This window comes from Solenopsis invicta, chromosome 3, assembly GCF_016802725.1.
Source record: "Solenopsis invicta isolate M01_SB chromosome 3, UNIL_Sinv_3.0, whole genome shotgun sequence".
In the NCBI taxonomy this organism is placed as follows: domain Eukaryota; kingdom Metazoa; phylum Arthropoda; class Insecta; order Hymenoptera; family Formicidae; genus Solenopsis; species Solenopsis invicta.
This window is the reverse complement of record NC_052666.1, coordinates 6,911,096-6,928,634: the sequence shown is the minus strand read 5'-3', so window position 1 is coordinate 6,928,634 and position 17,539 is coordinate 6,911,096. Positions and strand designations below refer to the sequence as shown.

Below are 17,539 nucleotides of genomic sequence, written 5' to 3'. Positions count from 1 at the left end.
TGCAAGAAAAAACTCTGTGCTGGATGTTACATTTATATTTAGAGAAATACATAAAGAATTTAATGTTTCAGCTACCCCGAAATAGTGATATAAACCGGATCCTACTTTTTTATCATATGATTTATTAGGCGTTTTTAAAAGAGTGCGAGGATCTGTTGGTAAATCTTTGCAACAAAAAGGATCTTTGCGTAGAATACTAAGCAGTTGTCTTAGTGAAGAAAAACGAATGTTGTTTTTGACAGCCCAAGTAGCAATTTTTGTAGATAGCTGATCACTATTTTTGATATGATTCAAACGCAAATTTGTATTTTTAATTACGTTAGCACAACTATGGGTGGGTTGTTCGTTGAATGTTAAATTGTCAATGTCTATATAACGCGAACCAGTGTCCTCGCTATCAGAATAATAATCAATTTTATTATTTGAGTAGCTGTAATCGGTTTCATCAAGCGAGTGATCGGTTTCAACGTTTGTTGTCTCATTCATTGAATTTTGAACACAAAATTGATAAGTACTGTTAATAATTGCTAGAGATTGATTTACCTTCTTTTTAATATGTCGAGAACGTTTTTCTCGAAAACTCTTTTTTGATTCATTTTTATTCGAAATACAGTATATATTTAAAAAATACTTAAAAAAATTACCGGATTCCCTACACACCCATTAAATGCAGTGTACGGGATCAAAAGTTATTTAAAATCTACACACTATCATTTCTGATAATGTATCTGTATCCATCAATGTTAAAAACCAGTTTAAACGATCAGTAATATCGAGTGTCTAGGAGGACCGTTTTAAAGTTAAATCATTGACACATTGCAGTAAACAATTGTCTACGTAAAGTGTCAAACATATAATCCTATCAATTATATAGACATGACTTGTGCAATCAATGAAAATAATTATCGCATGAAAATAATTATCACATGAATATACTAGTTTTTCAATTATCGAAGCGGCCTCGATGAAATGTTACATTTCGCATGGATATTAAAAATTATAAATACGTATCTTTGTCGTTAGTGTTGAGTCTACGGAGAGTCAACTTGATTGGTTTCTTCCTGAGTGTTGTTTACAATTTGGTTAGTCTTTCTCCGTTCGTTGTTATATCGATCCTTACTTCTAACGAGCCAAGATTTTATATAATTAATTGCTTCAATTTCAGTGGCGTTTTGAAATTTCGGATTTACACGAACTACATCTGAAAATCATAAATAAGAAAATAAATAATGTGCATAAAATAAAAATATTTGACTTATGAGATCACAAATCTATTAAAGCTTATGGTATTTACCTAAAATAACAGCTGCAATATTTAAGTTTTTGAAAACCTTCTTTTTTTGGCCCCTTCCCATGAGTATAACATTCCAACTTCATTAAAGAATAATCTGTACATTAATTTTTTAATCAATTCCTTTAAGGTGGTGCCTCCTATATGACTTAACTCTTTAGTCTGAAATATAAAGTTTTTTTTTTAAATGAAAGCTAATAGAGAAATCAACAATAAATTTTAATACATATTTTAAATACATATTTTTAATTTTAATGCAAATTTATTACAGAGGGACAAAATTCATATAAATTGAGATAGAAAGTTTATTCATACCAGTGCTTCTTTATTATCTATTGATGAGTTAATCCAATCTTCCACCTCAATTAATGATTTTTCGGTCATCGGAAATAAATGTATGATTTTTAAAACTTCCGATCTATCATTTTGGACAACAGTTTCGGTGTTTACTTTCGCACTATTAATGATAACTTTTATGCTATCCGATATATCATTAATTTTTAGATGTAGTAAGTTTATTTCCTTCAGTACCTCCTCTTGATATTCTGAAATTTAAGAATCAATAATAATTTGCTAACATTTCACACAAACATATATGTAAATAGAAATATTCATGTAAATAGAAATGTAAAGGAATAACATTATTACAAACATAATTTACTCACTTGAATTTAATAACTGATATTTTGAAAAAGCATCCTTACTTATAACAATTAAATTTGAAGCATCTATTAAAAAATAAATTAATATATTAATATATTACTTTTTATATATGAAACTTTCTTTTATAATTTGTTGCCACCATATATTAGATGACATTTAGAACTCTACTATTTCTCACAATTAATATACTCACTATTTATATTTTTTTCTGTACGTTTATGCTGAACAGTAATTTGATGAGTGTCTGTCAAATTAAAGAAATTATATATATTATTAAATACATAAACAGTTTAATTGTGGGTTTTATTCATCGATGGTATTTACCATTCACTGATTTTTCCGAATTCAGAAAAGATGTGACGGGGTAACTATTTCCATCATTTGAATATTCATCTAATGATGTATTATCGGTATCTGTATTATGTCGCGTTTTATTATCTTTGTGTTTTTTTAGTATCTTTTTCTTTTTAAAATCTTCATTATTCGAGGAAAGCTCATTAGTACTTTTGGCTTTATTGGCCTTTTTCTTAGCAATTTTAAAATCATCTAAGCAAAAAATATTTTGTAAAAGTCATAAAGGTATATATTAAATGGACATTAGGATAATATTATTACTCGCAGTCTACACATCAGAGAATATACATGAGAGAATAAGAAGAGAAAAAATGAGAATACATTGAAAGAGTTATAAAATATGAAGAGAAGGCTTACCATATTGTCCCAATATTTCAGCGGGATGTGTTTCCCACAATAAAGGATCTGGACTATATTGATTTTTTATCTTTTCGCTAATTGAATGATTGCAAGTATCTGGCGGCCAGTAACAAGAAGATGTTTCTTTACAATACCAATTTTTTGGCACCGCTTCTACAATGTTTTCCAAATTGAATTTTATCACAAGCCAAGGCATTTTTAATTATTCTGTAATATTTTTTCCATTAATTACGTATTACAGATTTTCAGTATTGGCAGTGAATTATGAAATGCAGACGCGACACACATACACACGCACGCAATATGACGTAATGCTCACGCGACATTCCGATCGTCATCTCGATCGCCCGTATCCTTCCTTGAAAAACGAGGATTCTTTCTTGTTTCTGTTTGCTTTGTCTCGCGTACTCCATTTTATCATACGCAAAACAGAGACAGATAGGAACAAGGACTCCTGGCAACGCTGCCGCCATTAGTGAATTTCATCATTCTATGCAAAATGATCATTCTAGGCAAAATTATTTGAAGTGAGCAAAGCGATCGGTCAGCGAAATGAGCGACCGAGCGAGACTACAAAGTCGGCTAGCATAGATTAATACCCGTATTTAGAGTCCTTCTATAAAAGAAGAGGAGTTCTTGTTCCTATCTGTCTCTGTTTTGCGTATGGTAAAACGGAGCACGCGAGACAAAGCAAACAGAAACAAGGAAGAATCCTCGTTTTTCGAGGTAGGAATACGGACGATCGAGATAACGATCGGAATGTCGCGTGAGCATTACTCGAAAATATGGTAACCCACGCGACGGTTCCAGAGCGAGCAGAGATGAGACAAGAGAAGTACGGTTTTATAGAAAAGCTACTCACCGGTACGCGATATCTCTTCTTTCACACACGAAAGATTCGCCTCAGGCCTCAGGCCACGAAGAGGATTAAACGAATGGCGGGTCGACCGTTGTTGGTGTTGAAATTACGCAACCCGATCCTTGATGCGTGTAGATTGAGCGTATCACGAATCCTTGGAGATATCTCCAAGGATAAAAGATCTTTTAACTTCAATCTGAATTACGAACGATCGTTGACTGCTGAAAGGAGGAAAGTGCCCGGCAACAGCCAAAATTACTATGACGCGACCGTTTACTGCAGTGGTTGCACAGCACAGGAAAAGATCGAGAAAAAGGATAGATCCTGCTCGACAAAGGATCGATAGGAGTGCCACTCCGCGAAATGCGCGACAATGAAGCGCGATGCTGGTCAATAACCAATAAGCGCGTTGCCGTGTCGCGGCCTAGCGCGCACATGCACGTATCACGTTGGGGCCCGCAATTCTTTGTGCAATCGAAGAGAAGACGTTAAATACGCTATAAATTCAGAAATCATATTTCAGCAGAATTTTGAGATTTAAAAATCGTTTTCATAAAAACGATTTGTCGTTGGCATTATCCGAAATATTGGCGATACTTAGTACAAGACTTGGAATTTTGCTATTCGATATACACCTTTAAAATCGACACTTTTTCATTTCTATATATAATAAAAAAAACAACTAATTTTTAAATCGATTCAACGAAAACATTTGATTTTTAGACACGACAAATAATGATCGAGCGAATACCGATAGCATATCATCAAAATGCTCTAAAATGCGCGAGATAATTCATGAAACCAATAACGGGGACAGTAGTATATAAATATTCAATTGTATGTTTTCTTCATTATACAATAATATTAGCTAATCCATATCATCCATTTTGTTACTCTGCTATTACTCTATTTTGTAGCTAAATTTGTTGCTTTCACAATAATTTATATTCTTAATATATATTTTATATTTTTAATTGGGTTATATATATATATATATATTTAATTGTTATAGAAGTAAAATAGTACAATATATTGTAAGTATTTGTAATATTCATATAACGCTATTATTCAGGAATATCATTTCTAAATGTTAAACGTAACGCGATCGTAACTTTCCTCTGATTATTTAAAAAATAAAAAAGATTTTTTCATATTTCTCCGTATACAAAAAATTGTTATGATTCGGATGTGATCCCATTATTTGTAACATTGTTACCTTAAATACAACTACTGTGGAAGGAAGTTTAATCGCGAAATATCATTGAAAGAAATCGCATTCTTTATAAGTACTCTTTCGCAATTTCAACAATTTGGTTAACTATGATACAAACGCGATTATTTGTTTCATCAAATATTATAGACCTATCACTTGAGACTTTATTTATTTTTTATTCTATCACATAGTACTTTAGTCATATAAAAACCGAAACATTGAAAGTAGTCCGCTAATGCTTGGCATTTTATTTTTTATTTAAAATAGATTAATCTAATGTTTACATGCACGTAATAATGCCAAGATGTGCCAAGCGAATATACATGGAGAAAAGAAACTAATATCTTTCGATATATTATAACATCTTTCTGTACTTATAAAGAATGCATTGAATAAACGCAAGAAAAAATGCATTAATATAATATAAATGCTATATGTCGTACGGACCTTAATATTTACATGCGGCGTGACCATATCGAGGACTCGGTTTGAGTAATTTATCAATAGTTAGCTCTGTTCAACTTTTAGTGAATCAGTAGTTACTTTCGGATACTCTGGATCAAAAACAATTTTCTTCTGCGAATCCCTCCACGATTCGCTCTTCCCATTTCACGTCGTCATTCTGCATATCCGTTGCATCGCCGCGTGTTTTTTGTACAAGTTTTCCAAGTTTCTGCGATATCTTTAATAAACAAATATGTAATAAAATATTAATTTAAGTCTAATTGTACAAATAGGTAGCATTAAATATTTCGTGAAGAATCTTGAATATATAAAATTCTATACAAAGTTGTTCTAAAGATCACTTTAACTAGATTTGATGAATTTTTATTTATGAAATTTTTCATAAAAAAAATATAAGTTTTTTTTATATATATGTATATACATATAGTGCTTATATCTTTATTTTATATCTTTACACAAACTAAATACGAAGTTAACAGTGTATTGTTCCGGAGATTTTCAAGATTGTTTCGAGATATTAAATTAATGAACGAGTCACTTATTACCTTGTTGATATTTGCGAATATCTTGGTCTTACATGTCGTGGACATGCTTTCATCTGGGATCATCGTTCCTACCGATCCTAATGGTACTTTTGCTCTTCTCGTTCTCCTTGTCCTTATGCATATTCCTGAATTCTCGCGAACCGTGTTGACCTAATGTATTATTATCTTTGATACTATAAAGTAGCTTCCAAATTAAAGTTGATGTCGGTAGGCCGTATATCTCTTTGGTACCAGGATTGCATTGTAATTCCATAGCGATCAATGTTGGATCCAGATACTCGGCAGATGTTGCGCCTTCTACGAATGTAGTTTAAAGTTATTTTTTATTTTTAGATGTCGCAAAATATAAAAAAAACTGTTGTCATTCCACATTATAAAACATGATTCATTATACGTTAGAAAAGAAGACAAAAACGTAATCAAAATACAATTACAAAAGTTATAAAGAAATTATTAAGAAATATATAATATTGTTTTAAATTTCTTGAGTGAAACTTTGTTTGTGCATTAATTTGTGTACTTACCTAATACATTTCCATATTCGTCTTCCCATTGACTTGTGCTAAACCTGTATATTTCTAAGTTACTGAGTATGTAATTGAGATCATAGCCGCCGAAAACATAAAGAGAGTCTGTTTCCTGAACATAGATCGCTGTATGAGCTGCGCGCGGTCTCAGTCCACCTTCTGAATGCGAAAGCCAATGCCATCTGCCTATAAATAGATTATTACAGAGTTTTTTTATTTGCACGCGTTCCATTCACATTATCACATACTAATATTCACAAATGTTATTGAGAAAAGAACTTTTTTTTTAAAAAAGGATTCTATACGTGTATTATTCTATGCTAGCCGACTCTGTTCAACTCTGTCTCGCTCGGTTGCTCATTTCGCTAACCGGTCGCTTCGCTCACTTGAAATAATTTCACCGAAAATGATGAAATTCACTAAATGGCGGCAGCGTTGCCAGTACGACTCGAAAATATGGTAGGCGACAGAGCGAGCAGAGATGCGACAAGAGAATTGTGGCTTTATAGAAAAACTACTCACCAGCTTGCGATATTTCTTCTTTCTTTTAAATCACACACGAAAGATACGATCCTCCGCGTGGCCTGAGGCAATCGCCTCAGGCCACGCGGCCACGAAAAGGATAGAAAGAACGGCGAGTCGACCCGCGACCGTTGTAGACGACTCGGACAAGAAGAGAACGAGGTTAGATCCTGCTCGATAAAGAATCGATAGGAGTGCCACCCCGCGAAATATGCAACAATGAAGCGCGATGCGCTGGCCAATAACCAATAAGCGCGTTGTCGCCGCGGCCTAGCGCGCACATGCACGTATCACTCTGGGGCCTAGCTGCAAAGGGCGTTTTGTCTAATTAGCGCATATTAATCGCCATTTATTTACTCGCAGCTAATTTTGTTTCCTTATCGTAAATATGCTGCAGTAAGTGTTCGCATCATCGTAATTTTGGCCATTGCCGGGCGCTTTCCGCCTTTCGGAATATAAAAATCATTCATAGCAAGAAAATCTCCAAATAAGATTCGTGATACAGTCATTGCTCGATTTGCACGCAATTTATGTGTTAAAATCGACTAGTGCCACTAAATGATCAGATCGGTCAGTTTATTGAACTCGTGATAAATATATTAATATATTAAAAAATATATATTTGAAAAATATGTTTCATAATTATTTATTTTTTACACTCTTCATTGAATAATTAAATTATAACCGAGAAGTCACATATATATTATATATTGGGATAATAAATCTATACTTTTACCAAATCGTATCCATTGATGTATATGTATGGATATACAATGGATGTCAAAATGTTATCTGGGATAATATCAATTATATTTTTTTAATAATGCTATAGATTGAACGCCCTATCCCTTATAGAAAAATAGTAACAGCACTATTTTCACGCATATCTACGTGAATTTGATGTACATGGATGGAACGTATTATGTATATTCACATTAATACGTTATGTATTTTACATTAATACATTATGTATATAATATTCTTAAGGCCATCACACGTAAAAAAATTTTAGTCGTAATTGTAAGGCCGTAGGTAAATCAAGCATCATAATCAAAAGTGCGGTCTTACGTTTTAAAATACTCGATTGTGATTGGTCGATTATATATGCTTACGATGTTATGATTACGAGTAAAACTTTTTTACGTGTGATCGCCTTTACGGATATTGAGATTAACATCTCGAATGAATATATATACATACCACATATATTCATACTAATCTATAAATATTCTATAAATATTCATAAATATATATACATCCATGTATATCGTATGTATGTGCATTCGATGTACATACATGAAATGTACATGACGTACGTATTATGTATATTCCAGCTGTCATTTTGAATGAATATGCGTACCATGTATATCTATACGATATTTTATGAATATTTATAAACGTATATACATCCATGTATATCGTATGTATGTGCATTCGATCTACATACATGAAATGTACATGATGTACGTATTATGTATATTCCAGCTGTCATTTTGAATGAATATGCGTATCATGTATATCTATACAATATTTTATGAATATTTATAAACGTATATACATCCATGTATATCGTATGTATGTGCATTCAATGTACATACATGAAATGTACATGACGTACGTACTATGTATATTCCAGCTGTCATCTTGAATGAATATGCGTACCATGTATATATATACTATATTTTATGAATATTCATAAATGTATATACATTTCTGAATATTCTATGTATGTACATGACAAGTACAGGATATTTTTTTCACATTACGGACACTACATGTATATACATAGAATATCCAATGTTTACTGGGTACTTAGTAATAAGAGTGTTTTTACCTGTAAATTTAGTAGTTACTATATCTCTATTTTGTATATGCTTTTTAAATAAATGTGTCTGAAAGTTAGCATAAATCCAACGTTTTGAATTTAAGTATTTTTTCGAAAATTTAGATATAGTATAATTTGACCCACAAAAACATGTTATAATGCATTTCAATTCATCTCTTTCCATACTCGTTGTTATAATTATTTGATCAAGAAAATTTCGCAAAACTTCACATCCAGCTTGGTTTACTTTACTTTGCGTCCAAGAAATAATAGCTCTTCTTACTGATTTATTTTCTTCTAATAATGTAGTTTGCAATAATTCATCAGACAGAGGTAACAATAAATTATTTTTTATTTTATTACTTACGGTTGAAACTGATTGAGAAGTACTTGCTTCAGTTAAATTTAAATTTGATCGAATTAATTTCTGCTTTTTTTTAGTTCCTTTATCTATTTTTTTTTCAACTTCACACATACTTTCTAAAATGTTTTTATTTAATAATTTTTTCTTGTAGTATTTAGATAGCAAAGTTATTATATTTTTATGCTTGGGCACAAATTGAAACAATGAAGGATTTTTCCAGTACGGGCCATAATATTTTGGCAAATCCTTTTTGTCTGTAATATTATATAACTCATTTCTTGCAAATGATACAATTTCTGATAAGTCAGTATCATTTATATTAGCTACAATGATTTCATTTTCGAAACCATTAATTATTAATAAATTTTTTAAAGTTGAAGGGATTTTTAAATTCAAAGCTGTTTCAGCTTCCGTAAAAAAATCTTCTGAACAGGTCGATTGCTGCGAATCCTTAAGTTCTTTTGCAAAATCGTCGGTATCTATCATCTATAAAATATACATTTTTAAGATAATAGTTTAGTATAATTTATGTACATATACATATGGTTACATACACATTTTATTTTAATAGTAAAAATGATACCATAGACTATAGTTTGTTAAATACAATAATATATCATTTGTGTTGTTCTTAAAAATGTATTGCTAAAAATAATTTTAACACTAAGTTGCGTCCTCGATTGCTTCGTATGACAAGTAATAAGTTGTGACACTAGAAGAAAATTTATAAACTTAAATTTAAAAATAAATGTTTATTTACTACTGAATAAAGATTGAATTCTAATAGATTTGATAAAAAAACATAATTGTATAAAATTATAAAGAAATACGTAAGGTTACATTTTTGGTTAGAAAATAAAACCATAAATTAATTGCATTTAACATATATAACACTGCAAGCTCTTTCTAATGTTCTGAAAATACGAACCTTTTTGTGCAACAGCAATGCAACCAGTATGTAAATAATAGTGGAACAAGTATAAAGTTGGAATCAAAAATCTAGTATTGCGTCTGATGATTGCATCAGCAATCTTGCACAAATTTTTGTAATGGACAAACGTGTCCGCACACGACATGGATTATATAGAATCCGCACCCCAAACAGATTCTATAATAGTCTAAATGTAAATTTTGTATCAGTGTAGCAGATAATCTAACAGGTAACCGAGGAGACCGTTAAAGACACGATTGCGAATCGAGCCATTTAGGTTAGGATTCGGCACGTTCAGTCGATAATTCAGTCGATTTTTCAGTCGATATTTGGCACACGAGATAATGAAATAAAAGGAAAGTATCATTATAAACTGAAATCTGTATTCAATTTCTTTAAAATTGATAATAATATTAATTAATACCTAATAAAATTTAATAATATATAATAAATATCTATTAATGCCCATCTAATAATACATAGTAATGCCCACTAATGCCCACTAATGGCTACCAATGTCCACTAATGCCTACTAATTCCTACTAATTCTTAAGTAATGCCCAATAATGTTTCAATCCTGCCAAAAATGTGCGATTAAAACTGATTAAAACGGAATCCTTTTTAATCGGTTTTAAGCATGTTTTAATCGATTCAATCCACGAGCGGATTAAAAAATAATCGGTTTTAATTCTATACAAATCGTAATTGATTTTAATATCGCTTTCGCGAATTATTTCTAATCCGAAATAATTACATTCTAATCCATACTGTTGTCAATCCAAATACATTTGAATAATCGAACGGATATATAATCCAAAATAATCCGCTTAATGCACATTTCTATCAAAGGTTTAAATTTAATCATTGGTTAACTTGTAGGATGCTGGCAACTCAGAAATTTAAGCATTTCTACTATATTATATGCAATAATTATATTAGAAATTTTGACATTGTCATTCTGTAAATTAACCAACAATTAAATTTCAACCACGTTAGTATACCTGGACATAAATTGTAGATTTTTTAAATAAAAAAAAAGTTGTTTATTACAATAATATTTCTTATTAATAATTTTAACTATATTGAGGTTTGCATAACATTTGCATTAACATTTTTTTAAATAAAATGTACAATAACATTTTTTTATAAACAGCATTGTATTTATTACCATATTATTGAATCTCATATACATTCGGAGGTTTGCATAAATATCTAGAATATCCTACATCTACATGAATAATCTTGCTTTTTACATCACTTATTGGAACTATTGAGCTATGTACATAATCTTCTGATTCTATCTTATCCATGTACGATACATGTATGAATGGTTTGTTGGAACTGATTGTAATTTTTGATATTTGAATGTGACATTTATTATTTAAGAGAATGATGTGTAATATTTGTCCATATTCACCTGAATGCAACTGAACCATTGTATCGCTCGTCCTTCGTGCTTTACGATATTTTTGACTGTGAAATACGACACCTTTAACGATACACTTTTTATATGCTTTATACATCCCATCATCGCATTTTACTGTATAATATTTGTCAATTAAGACAACATTGTTTTCTTCACACGTGCCGGAATTTGACAAATGTTTATATTGAAATAAATTTATGCAGTATTCACGCACGCCAGATATATCAGAATAATCTATGTTATTCGTTAGAAAGAGCAATATCTCCAAGGACTTTTTTGACATTTGTTGGTCAATTCCGTTCGGACCAATCATACATTGTTTCAATTCGTATATATTTCTCTCAAAAGGAAATGTTAAAGATGACCACAAAGGACCCGTTTTCTTTACAGATTGTACTATATGCAATAAAGCGTGCACATTAAAAGTCATCTTTTGTTGTCCATAATATAATTCGAAATAGCCAACAAACTTCAACAAGTTATGTTCACATTGTTTTAGTTCAGTTGCAGTTATATATTCAGTTATATATTCAGTTATATATTCAGTTATATATTCAGTTTGTAATAATACGTACATACTATTTATAAGTAAAGAATAATGTGTGAATGCATCCTGATTTAAAATGCCCTTAAGGCATGGCAAACTATAATATAAGAACCATGATTTTTCCGCTGATGCTTTCCATTTTGCGCGATAATGTAAAGATTCTGGAAGTCTATGAATATCTTGTGTCGGTTTAATAAAACTCAAATGTTGGTTAACAATACGAGGTGTGTTAAAAAAATACCGGGAATTTTCGTTTTTTGAAAAAAATATTTATTTATTCGTCTACATTAATGTTGTCGCCTTCAAAATAGTCACCATTAGATATTATGCACTTATGCCAGCGCTTCTTCCAATCCCCGAAACACTTCTCAAACTCGATCTTTGGGATAGCTCTTTCAGCGATGCGCTTTTAATGTCATCTATGCTTGTAAAACGACGGCCCTTTATTTTTGGAAATTGGAAAAAGTCACACGGAGCCATGTCTGGCGAATATGGAGGCTGGGGCATCATTACAGTATTGTTTTTGGCCAAAAATTCACGAACAAGCAATGAAGTGTGAGCAGGTGCATTATCGTGGTGCAAAAGCCATGAATTGTTTTTCCATAAATTCGGGCGTTTTTTTCAGCGACTTCTCTGATTGTGATTCGGCGATTGTTCATAACCATTTCTTTCACTTTTTCGACGTTTTCATCGATTCTTGATGTGCTGGGGCGTCCTTGGCGTTCGTCATCTTCAACGTCTTCACGGCCATCTTGGAAACGATTATACCACTCGTAAACTTTTGTTTTACTCATAGCAGACTCACCATAGGCCTTTGTTAACATTTCACACACTTTGTTACACTTTATGTTATTTTTTACGCAAAATTTGTGTTCGGTATTTATAATGAGTTTCGAAGTTACTCATGAGTTGTGATTACTATAAGTAGAATTTATTTTCTTTGCGTTCATTGCCAAGCGTGCTATGCTTAAGTTTCCCGCGCCCTCTAGTCTTCGCTCACACACGGGCCCGTCATCTTCGCGGCTCTCCGGTAGCCTTCGTTCGCGCTCGGCTCTCGAGACGCTCTCTCTGCAAGAAGCCGTCCGACAGATCGGATCGTTTTACGCCGGCTGTGAGTAATCTCTCGATTGAGATGTAAGTGCTCGTTCTAGTGTGCTCAATTAATAAAGAAAAACTAAGAGAACATCAGTCTCTCGGCCACGTTTATTGTGACGGCCCATTTATCCCGCAAGCCAACGTGGAGCGCATCTACGGCGCAACCTACAATTTGATACAAATTCTTTGATCCATTTTTTTTTGAGAAACGAAAATCGCCGAGCTCATAAAAATACGTGTAACCTTAGCGGCTGCCAGAGACAAAGTAAACAATGAATACAGCTCAACATTTCAGCATACTTCAGGGGTATGTATACCAACATAAACAAAAAAAAAATTTGACTGTCGGACTCTCCAAACCCGTGAAATTTAAAAATTCCCGTTACTTTTTGAACACACTTCGTATTCCGGTCAGCTTTATTTAACTTAAAACACGACTTAGGTTCTGAAGTATACTGACTCCAAATATATTTGCTTACACCACAGAGAATACCATGCATGTATTCGTAAGCAAATGACCAAACCATGTCAATTTGTGGAATTTGAGATACTGAGATATCACCTCGTACGCCCATTTCACTATTTTTATTTAAATCACGCACAACTTGAACATTCTTTTGGTGACTGTCAGAAGTCCGTAACGGTGGATCATTTTCACGTACGGGATATCTTATTCCGTGTATTTCTAAAATGTATTCTCCGGGATGGTAGCACCAACTGCAACCATATCTTCCGTTAAATTGCACTCTATTTTGCATAATTGGACGGCAAACGGAATCAACGGAACACACTAAAGGACAAAATTTCACACGAATCTTTTCATTATTAGGACCACGAACACTAATACCGGTGTTATAAAGATGAGAAATTTGATCATTGAATTTTAAAAAATATAAGTTTAATAATTTGCTGTTCGGTTCGTGAGTACACATTAGTAGCCCGGCTAAAATAACATATTTAAATCTAATCTTGGGTGGTAAACAATTTAAAATTATTTGCAGTGGCCAAAAACTTCGTTTCCCACTTTTGGTTAAAGGGGCGCCATCAGTACTATAATTGAATGTAGCTATTAAATTTCCATCTTTCGGAATATTTTTATAAATTTTACTGTCATAAATGTCTGTTATAACATTGGAATTATTGGCATGACAATTAATAATAATAATAATAATAATGGAGACTGAGGGGGCGGTCCTCGGATCGAAGATCCGCCTACGACACGCAGACTGTTGTCCATTGTGTCACCCTCCAGTCGTTAGCCGCCTATGGGAACCCCGATTCCCTCCAGAAGAGACTTAGATCCCTCATAGGTAGCCTGCTAATCTGCCCTGGTTCGGGAAATGCCGAGCCTAGTAGTTTTGGTCTTACCCCGCGTAGACCGGACAGTCGCAAAGAATGTGGAGACTTGTCTCCTCTTCCTCCCCACAAGCCCTACACTCGGTCGTATCGGAACGGCCCAGCCTGTGCATGTGGTAATTGAGGGCTCCATGGCCAGTCAGTATTTGCACCACTAGCCTGGCGACCCTTCTGCTCAAGGACCTTATGTACCGGACTACTCCCTCACTGGGTGTTTCCCCCAGTAGAGCCCCGGCCTGTCGATACTTGGTCCTCAGCTCATTTTTCCAAAACTCGAGGTGCTCGTTCCGCAGCCAGGTCCGAAGCCTCTCCCTGCCAAGGCATAAAGGGACCCCCAGCACCGGTCCCGGCCCGAACACCTCCATTCTTGATGCGGCCCTGGCGAACCGATCGGCCTCTTCATTGTCTTCAATCCCCGAGTGACCGGGGACTCAAGTCACGATGACTTCTTTGTCCTTCGTCAGCTTCTCCAGTGCATTTCTGCAGTCCCAGACCAGCCGGGAGATGTAGATCGGAGCTTCGAGTGCCTTGATGGCAGCTTGACTGTCCGAACATATTCTCACGCGCCCACCTGTCTCCTTCACTTCCAGGGCCAGTTGGGCACATCTCAGGATCGCCACAATCTCCGTCTGGAAAACCGTGGCGTACCCATCCAAGGGCAGGCTTTCCGCCACCCTCCTCTGTCGGCAAACAATGCCCGCGCCGGAGCTCGTACCCGTCTTGGAGCCATCTGTGAACCAGACGTCCCCGTCCCAGGCCTGAACCGGTGCTCCGGGTTCCATCTCGTCCGCGGGCCCTGTGACCTGCACTTTAAAGCGCCTGTCCTGGGCCCGAACTGCTGGCATCCTGTCCTGCCTCATTCTGAAGATGGAGTCGGTCAGCACGCCGCTGGGGAACTCAGTATGCGCAGTCCCCTCCTTCCACTTCAGTTCGCAGGCTAGTCGATGTGCAGCGATCGCCGCCGCTTCCATCACCACCTGGTGAAATGGTTCGATCCCGAGCGAAATGCCCATGGCTGCCACCGGCGTGGTTCGCATCGCACCCAGGGCCCCTCTCAGAATCAGAGCCCTGATGTGCTCGAGCGCCATCACCGCCGCTTTCTTCCGCGCCCTAGGCCACCACACAACTGCTGCGTAGGTGAGCCTGGGTCGAAGTATAGCAGTGTACGTCCAACAGACCATCTTGAGCTTCAGCCCCCACGTCTGGCCCACGATTCTCCTGCACATCCAGAAGTAGGAGCACAGACTCTTACAGCGGCTTTCAAGGTGCTCCCTCCAGGACAGCTTCTTATCTAGGTTCACTCCCAGATATTTCACTGACCCAGCTGGGGCTAGCATTGTACCTTCAAAGATGGGCCCCTTTATAGTGCCCACTTTATATTTGCGAGTGAAAACACCGAGCCCCGTTTTCAGCGGATTCACTGACAAACCGGTCCCCCTGCACCACCGCTCTACTATTCCCAGTACGTTCTGCATGAACTCCAAGAGAGGCCCGAGAAAGGGTCCTCGCACTAACAGAGCCACGTCGTCAGCGAAGCCCTGCACGAAGAAGCCCCTCTCACTCAGTCCCTCAAGCAGCCCATCCACCACCAGGCACCATAGCAGTGGAGAGAGTACCCCGCCCTGGGGGCATCCGCTCTCCACCCATCCACTGACCCTCGTTGTTCCCGACGAGGCTACAACTCGTCGCCCTAGCATGCCCCGGATCCACTCTACGAGTTTCTCCGGCACACCCCTGTGGAACGCTTCTTCACACACTACCTTGTGCGGGGTGTTGTTAAAAGCACCCTCTATGTCTAGGAAGATGCCCACCGCATAGCCGCCCCTCTCCAGTTGCCCCTCAATAAACGACACAGTCGCATGAAGAGCCGTCTCCGTGGAGTAGCCCATGCGGTACGCGTGCTGCGCGCAGTGCAAGGGACGCCGCAGGAGAACAACGTCCCTTACATACGCGTCGACCAGTTTCTCCAGAGTTTTCAGAAGAAACGAAGTCAGACTTATCGGTCTGATGTCTTTAGCAGAGGAGTAGCTCATTCTTCCCGCTTTTGAGATGAATACCACTCTCGCTAGTTTCCATGCACTAGGCGTATGGCCCAGAGCCAAACATGCCTTCAAAGTCCTTGTCAGAGGTCCCACGACCAACTCCAGCCCCTCCTGTAGAAGAGCCGGAAAGACTTGAACTGGTCCCGTCGACTTAAAGGGTTTGAAGGTGTTTATCGCCCATCTCACTTTTCCGGGCTTGACAATGCTGGCCGCTAATCCCCAGTCCGCCTTGCGAGCCCTGCGCGAGCCCGCCGCATCATGGGCGAACAGTTCACCATGCTCTCTGCGAAAGCCCGGAAAGCTGGCCTCCAGCAGGTGCTCCAGACATCGCTCCCCGGTCACCATTGTCCCATCAGGGAGACTAATGGAGTCCAGGACGGCGTCTGGGTTCCTGGCTAGGATCCTGCATAGTCTTGCGGTCTCGGGCACGCCCTCTACCGACTCGCAGAACTCTCTCCACCTCTTTTTCTTTGCCCTTACCACGGAGTCTCTGTAGTCTTTCTGGGCCCTTCTGTGAAGTTCCCAGTCCGACTGGCGGCCCGTGTTCCTGGCCCTATTCCAGGCCCTCTGAGCCGCACTTCTGAGCTCCTGCAGCTTGGGACTCCACCAGGAGTTGCCCCTGGAGTTCTTAACCGCCCTTTCTGGGCAGTTCCTTTCGTAGCTCTCTACCAGAGCCCTCTGTAGATGATCCACGCAGAGCTCCAGTTCCTCCTCGTGCCTCCTTGGGAAGCCCTCGAGATGGCATTTCAAGTCCACCCGATAGGAGTCCCAATCAGTCCTTCTGGGGTCCCTGAACGTCGTCACTTCACCTCTGGCCCAGGCCAGCTTGAAGTTGATTTGCCTATGGTCTGACAGTGAGGGTTCGCGCGAGACCCTCCATCCGACCACGTCCCGCGATATACACCTAGAACAGACATTAAGATCGAGAACCTCTCTCCTCACCGCCGTGCAAAAGGTGGGCTCGTTACCTCTGTTGAGAATCTCCAGGTCCGTCGAGGCTAGAAATTCTAACAGCCTCCTACCTCTATCGTTGGTATCCGTGCTACCCCAGACCGGTGGGGCGAGTTAGCATCGCAACCCACTATCAGGGGAAGCCGCTCACTCTGGCAGTACTCTACCAGTCTAGTCACCGGTTCCGGCGGCGGTGGGGCCCC

At 37.0% G+C, this 17,539-nt stretch overlaps 1 protein-coding gene across 1 annotated transcript; it reads right to left on the bottom strand.

The window, feature by feature from the left end:
- Positions 1–601: 601 nt before the first annotated feature.
- Positions 602–3,663, bottom strand: LOC105203129. The gene is made up of 8 exons (XM_039447261.1): positions 3,531–3,663; positions 2,666–2,875; positions 2,279–2,500; positions 2,148–2,198; positions 1,957–2,019; positions 1,607–1,836; positions 1,295–1,453; positions 602–1,201 (listed from the first exon to the last, which is right to left on the bottom strand). Exons 2-7 carry the CDS (start codon positions 2,862–2,864, stop codon positions 1,316–1,318), a joined length of 903 nt encoding a protein of 300 aa, XP_039303195.1. The 5' UTR covers positions 2,865–2,875; positions 3,531–3,663; the 3' UTR covers positions 602–1,201; positions 1,295–1,315.
- Positions 3,664–17,539: the final 13,876 nt, after the last annotated feature.

Coding starts and splice junctions, on each gene's coding strand:
- LOC105203129 (XM_039447261.1), bottom strand. CDS start 2,864: ATGCCTTGGCTTGTGATAAAATTCAATTTGGAAAACATTGTAGAAGCG. Junction 1,837..1,956: donor ATATCAGTTATTAAATTCAA/GTGAGTAAATTA, acceptor CTTAAATTTCAG/AATATCAAGAGGAGGTACTG. Junction 1,454..1,606: donor TAGATAATAAAGAAGCACTG/GTATGAATAAAC, acceptor TTTATATTTCAG/ACTAAAGAGTTAAGTCATAT.